The 6,804-nt window shown below is 45.0% G+C and overlaps 1 protein-coding gene across 1 annotated transcript; it reads right to left on the reverse strand.

Moving 5' to 3' along the window:
- Positions 1–234: 234 nt before the first annotated feature.
- LOC135496989 (uncharacterized) lies at positions 235–5,664 on the reverse strand. Its single transcript, XM_064786603.1, has one exon. The coding sequence runs from the start codon at positions 5,662–5,664 to the stop codon at positions 235–237; it is 5,430 nt and encodes a 1,809-aa protein (XP_064642673.1).
- Positions 5,665–6,804: the final 1,140 nt, after the last annotated feature.

The raw sequence follows: 6,804 nt of genomic DNA on the forward strand, positions 1-6,804 counted from the left end.
CTATTTGACCAACAACCGAACATCCTCCCCTCTGAAAATCGAATTAACCCAAGTATAAAGATTTTCACTACAAACTAAAAACAAAATCTCTATGTTGCTTGCGCGCGCTACGCTTGTAGCATTTTACTATATGAATCGTTTGAACAAAGTATACTAGTAGTGCAAACATTATCATCGGAAATTGCAATGACTTCATCATGTCCTAATCTATAAGTAATAATCGTACGCGATAATCTACTGATTATCTACTGGTTCAAGTAACCTTAACTTCTGTACTGGTCGCCGTCTCAGACCAGCAGCTGTCCTCACTGTCACGGACCTCACTAAGTTGTCCCTGCCTGGGTGCAACTCTTCCACTTTGGCCAACGTCCAGTCTCCCTTTCGCATCCCTTCTTCTGCCAAAAATACAACGTCCCCAACTTGAAGGTTGTCCCTTACATCGGTCCACTTCCGCATCTGCTGGAGTTGGAGAAGGTACTCTGTTGTCCATCTGTTCCAAAATTGCTTCATAAGAGACTGTTGGTACCGCCAACGCTTGCCAAGTGTGGTCTGTGCTGTAACCTTGTCAACCTCCGGAAGAGACTTGGGGCTTCGTCCTATGGCAAGGTGCCCCGGAGTGAGGGGCAACCAATCCTCTGTATCACTCGACACCATGGTCAATGGACGCGAGTTCACCATTGCCTCTACTTCCGTTAAAACAGTCATCAGCTCAATCTGGGTGAGCTTCGATTTCCCGAGAACCTTCTTCAATGGTCTCTTTACCGATCCAACCATTCTCTCGTAAAACCCACCGTGCCATGGAGCACGTTCAGTGATGAACTTCCAGCGTATGCCCTCTTGTTCTAACTTGTCTCTAACATCATCCTGCTTCTTGAAAATCTTCTGGACTATGTCTGAAGCCTTCTTAAAAGTTTTAGCGTTGTCCGACAGCATCATCCGACATCGTCCTCTTCGGCTCATCATTCTCCGCAAGGCCAACATAAACTGCTCAGTAGTCAGTGTTTCGACAAGCTCAAGGTGTATGGCCCTAGTCACCATACAGGAAAACAGACAAATGTACACTTTGCTTGTTGATTCACCTCCAACTGTGACCCTCACGAAGAGTGGCCCAGCAAAATCGACACCGACATTAGTGAATGCTGGTGCGATTGATATACGCTCCTCTGGCAAAGGTGCCATTCGTTGGTCGATCTTGAGAGGTTCTCGACAGGTTTTGCACGTATTGAGTATCCGCCGCACCTCTTGTTTCCCATGGACAATCCAATATCTGTTTCGTAGACTTGCTAGAGTCTGAGCCGCTCCAGGATGCAAGGTAATCTTGTGGTAATGCATCACAAGCATCTTCACGAACGAATTGTGAGTCGGAAGAACGATTGGGTGCTTCACTTCTTCTGGCAGTGGGGCATAGTTGAGGCGACCACCTACGCGGATAACTCGTGATCGCTTATCCCAATATGGGTTCAATTGGACGATGACACTTGTCTTCTCTACACTCTCTCCAGCTTTAAGCTTCTGTATCTCCTTCTGGAAATGCTTCTCTTGGGCCCATTGTATCCAATGAAGTTCTTCCTTCCTCCTCTCACTCAATCGATCACTCCCCTCATCTCGGACAGTGTCTACATCTTTGTTTGCTTTGTCTCTTCGGTATAGTGTGATCCAACTCCTCAATCTCATCATGACTCTGATGAATTTCTCATAGTCTGAAAATTTCTCCACATATTGTTCTACCTCGGAGTCCTTGATTCTTTGACTGGGCAAAACCGCCAACGCGGTACTTGTTGTCTTCTTCTTCTCGTTAGCCTTCTCGGCTTCATTAGATACCACAATTATTGGGGGCCACTCCGTTTCCTTTTGCCTCAGAAACAGTGGTCCATCCCACCACAGTGCGGAGTCGACCACTGCTCTCGCTGTGACACCTCGTGAGCATAGGTCCGCAGGATTAAGTTTGCCGGGCACGTATCTCCAATTCAGTGGTCTAACAAGCTGTTGAATCTCTGACACCCGATTAGCAACGAAAACTTGCCATGTATACGCTGGCTTTGAAATCCAGTGCAACACGACCTGAGAGTCAGTCCAACAGGTTGTCTTCTCTATCAGCAGCTTGAGTTCATTTCTGACGTATGTCACCAGTCTAGCATTGATGAGCGCGGCAATGAGTTCCAGCTCAGGAATGCTACGTCTCTTCCCAATAGGAGACAGACGAGTCTTTGAAAAGAGCAGTGTAGAATACTTCCTTCCAGATGGTCTATCTTCAGCCAAGAGATAGATTGCACTGCCGTAGGAAGCTTCGCACGCATCGCCAAAACCATGGAGGGAGTAAATTGGATTCTGGAAATCTTCAGGTTTGAGGCATCGAGGAACTTTGATTTCATCGAGGATCTCAACTTGTTCCTTCCAAGTCCTCCATTCATGATCTAGCTCCTCGGGTAAAGGGTCGTCCCATGTCCCTTGTGTCAGCCATGTTCTCTGGAAAATCTGTTTTGCCTTTATGGTGAACGGAGAAAGCATTCCTAACGGATCGTATACTCTGTGTAACTGCTGTAGAACAGAACGACGAGTCTCCACCGGCCTATCGTCCATTCTCTCAAGGAAGGAAAACATGAGGACATCTTCACGTGGTGAGTATTTCACGCCCAGCGTCTTTGTGCTTTCCTCGGCAAATGTTGCAACCTTGTGAAATGAAGCTAAGTCTCTCTCTTCTAAATGAGATAGCGCCTCTGGCTTGTTCGAAATAAATTTTCGCAAAGAAAACCCTCCGTCATACAAAACAGTCTTCAAATCAGTTGTTAAAGTTGCCGCGTCTTCTACTAATTCCTCACCAGTAAGAACATCATCAACGAAGATGTTGTCTTCGATCTCAGCGACAGCTTTTGGATATGATTCCTTCTTTGTCTTCACGTGGTCAAGAATCGTCTGTATACTTGAGAATGGTGATGAAGTGAGACCAAAAGTCACCGTTGTTAAACGATAAACCTCCGGTTCCTTGGACTTGTCCAAACCTCTCCATAAGAACCTCTGAGAATCCTGATCCTCTTTTCTCATTTTAACTTGAAGGAACATCTTCTCGATGTCAGCCACTAATGCCACTCTGTGGCGTCTAAATCGCAACAAAACCCCTGGGAGATCCGGCTGCAATGCTGGCCCTGGCAGCAATGTCTCATTTAACGATACACCTTCATATCCAATCATGGACCCATCAAAAACAACACGCACTTTGGTCGTCGTCTTATCTCTTCGCACGACTGGATGGTGAGGAAGGTACCAAACCTGATGATTGTCAGGCTCTCTATCCTCCAATACCTTTTCGGCTCTTCCAGCTGAGAGCAGGTCTTGAATCTGAGCTTCATACTCGGATGCTAATCTGGGGTCTCTCTTCAGTCTCTTCTCGAGTCCTATTAGACGATTGGTAGCTAAGGCTCTGTTGCTTTTGAGGATCCTATCCTTGTAACTTGGATGACGTGGTAATCCAGTCACATAATGGTCTCCTACTCGTGTTGTCATCATTCGGTGTTGCTCCAAGGCCGAAGTCTCAAGTTCAGTCGAGTTCTTACTCTCATTAGGACGAATGCCCAGGTGTTCAAGGTCCCAATAACGGGTTGCCATCTCAGTTTCATTTTGTTCTTGGAAGCTGACGCGGTGGACACAATAAGTACGGTTGACTTCGGTCTGGGTTGAGTACGGCCCACATAGGATCCAGCCTATGTGAGTCTTCTGTGCCATGGGCGTTCCTGGAGGCCCTCTGATTCTCTTCTCTTTTAAGATGTTGAGAGTGTCTTCAATGCCCAGAAGAACATCCACTTCAGAGTTTGCCTGGATAGGAAATCTTTCCGCGAGCTGTAGACCCCTCAAATGACTCATCTTGGTGAAATCCACGTTGACAGCATTTATCGGAGCACTTGGCTTGTCCAAAATGTACGCAGAAATTTCGAAAACTTCTCCCTTCCAGCCAGGAAGAATTCCCGATAGATAGAACTTGACCTTCTCAGTAGTGGTAGCCATCACCTCTCCACCTGCCAAGATGAACTCACCTTCAACCTTGGGGCCTCTCAAATTCAATCTTTTTGCCATTGAACGGCTAATGAACGTAACACCACTCCCGGTGTCCAGTAACACGCGACCTTCCGCAACCCTAGACTTTGACTCAAGTTTGACTATGCCGCTCTGCATGACGACATTCGTTGAACCAGTAGACTTGACCAGTCCTGCAGTCGATTCAACTTTGTTCTGATGTGGTACCTTTGATGTAAGGTTAGAAGAACCTGATACATTACTTCTCGCAGCGTTGTCACTTCCACTTCTTTTCTCGAAGTGGAGCAAAGTATGGTGATTCTTCTTACACGATTTGCATCCCCTAGATCGACATGTTTTTACCATGTGGAATCTCGACAAGCAATTGAAGCAAGCCCTTGCTGCTTTCACACGCTCGCATCTCTCCTCAACACGCATCTTGGAAACGGACGGACACGAATAGGATTGGTGTGCATTATCACAAAAGACACACCGACTTTCGGTACTCTCCTGTGTTTGTGGGATCACATTCAAGGCGTGGCCAGATGGACGCCTTTCAAATGATCTTTCCTTTTTTGGATCGTTTGGAAGGGACTCTGACCTTCTAGCAACCTTCACTGCATCTTGGATCTTCTCGATCAAGTCGTCAATTCGAATTGGAAGGTTGGACGGAGCTGTCGTTCTCTTTTCTTCTTTGATTCGTTCGCTGTCCCACTTTCTCACCAAACTCTTCGGCATCTTCCTCCTTACTAACGCAGTGAGAATCCAACTAGATCGGATGAGCTCTGGGTCATCGTGTGTCCTCTTCTTAATGTAATTCCAGTTTGCCACCAGTGTGTTCAGCACAGGATCCAACTCTCGAACTGTGGGACTTTTTACAACTGGAACACTAGCTATCTCATTGACAGCCTTCTCAATGCGAGCTAACACATCTCCGTAACGATTCTCTAAGAACTCGATTATTTCTTCGTAGCTTGGGTCTTTCAAACCAGACACCAACTTTGCTACCTCTCCATCGAGTAATGAAATTACAACATGAGTCTTCTCGACGTCACTGTACCCAGGTTTTCTAACCTCTGCACCCACAAGATCTCGCCATTGATCAAATAGCTCAGTATCGCCCTTGAATTTTGGGATCTGAATAACTCGCTTCTTGTGCGTCAGCGTAGAAAGAATTTCTTCTAGTTGTGTCTCAGAAACGCCAGTGCTCACTCCGGCGAGAGCCTTTGACAAGCTTTCTGCAAACATTTCCGGGCTGAACTCAGATTTAGCAGATTTTCCGGATGCTTCACTTGCTTCCTGCACAGGTGATAAACATGCCTCTAACCCTTGTATCGAAGCACACATATGATTGTACGCTTTGAGGTATCTCACCTCACCATCATCATCTTTCACCGCTTTTAGGCGAGCATCATTGTCTGCATGATAATCTATTTGATCCTGCACTCCTGATAACTCCCCATAAACTTCCTCAACCCTTTTGAATGAAGAAAGAGCTGTACGTATCGCTATATGCACATCTTTTTCATTAGACTCATCATCAGCAACAAGTGTTTCAGCTTCCTTAGCAGCTGTATCTGTCACAGTGATATATTTTGTGAAGCGACCTCTGGTGATTCGCCTCTTCTCAAGCAACTCATTTAAACTTGCCGCCATATTGTACTATTGTACTTGAGTATGAAAATAAAGACACACTGAGGGGAGGATGTTTTACACCGCACAATAATTGCTTTATACGAGATGACCGGTCGCAATTGGCACGCACCGTTTCTAATCAGCTAGTGCCAATCTCGACAAGTATGCTCCAAAGGTTCTCCACTTAAAACCCACGACGAAATGCTTAGATTCTTATTTAGAATCTCTACACCCGATAGTCTTCGGCTCAACACTACCTTATGCACAAATATGTCACGTAACAATTTAATACCAGTGAATGAATGAAACACACGTAACGTTACTGATCACTATAAGAGTACATGTATATGCAACACATCATCAAATTATATGACCAGAGCACCGTTGCTCAAACAACTGAAAATAACAAATGCACTTATCTGCATTTGGCCCAATTTGCAATACACAACTCTAACTAATTGAATAGAACATGATACCAAAATGTCGTACCGAATGAAATATGCCGTGTGAATAGTGATGACACGCACAAAACGACCACACCAGAATTGTAAATGAAAATGTAAGAAACAAGAAACACCTCATTCACATCTCATTCACAGTGACACACACAAGACGCATTCGCACATGACTCATTTACAATGACGCAAACGTAACGTTGCACGTACATGACGCATTCACACAACCGGTACGCTATGAAATACATGTAGGTATGAAAAGTGATGTCAGAAATGCATGAACTTGTGACATAGATCTCTACAAAGACAACAAACAATCACCAATGAATGCTCCTGGAAAGAAAAATTGATCAGCAAAACAGCCTCGAAGAATGTGATCTGGATGAAAAAATCCGGTCGGAGAGACCAATTGTACCATAGCTACATGAAAAAACACTACTAAATTACCAGAAGAAACACAAACCCTGAAGCTGTTTTACACAAATACACAAACACACTTTATTCACAATAACAGGAACAAGCCAGGTAAACATAAACATATTATAAATGTCAACACCACCAGAGCTCATTGAATGCTAGGAGAAGTTCGCTCCGTCTGTAACTGAAGACACATCCGCCAGTGGAAACACAGTCATGTACATGTAGAGATGACGTCACGAAAAAGAACAGGATGAGTGCAAGTCCGTTAACGGAAGTGAGTGACAAA

Source organism: Lineus longissimus, chromosome 1 (assembly GCF_910592395.1).
Source record: "Lineus longissimus chromosome 1, tnLinLong1.2, whole genome shotgun sequence".
NCBI lineage: Eukaryota > Metazoa > Nemertea > Pilidiophora > Heteronemertea > Lineidae > Lineus > Lineus longissimus.

Coding starts and splice junctions, on each gene's coding strand:
- LOC135496989 (XM_064786603.1), bottom strand. CDS start 5,664: ATGGCGGCAAGTTTAAATGAGTTGCTTGAGAAGAGGCGAATCACCAGA.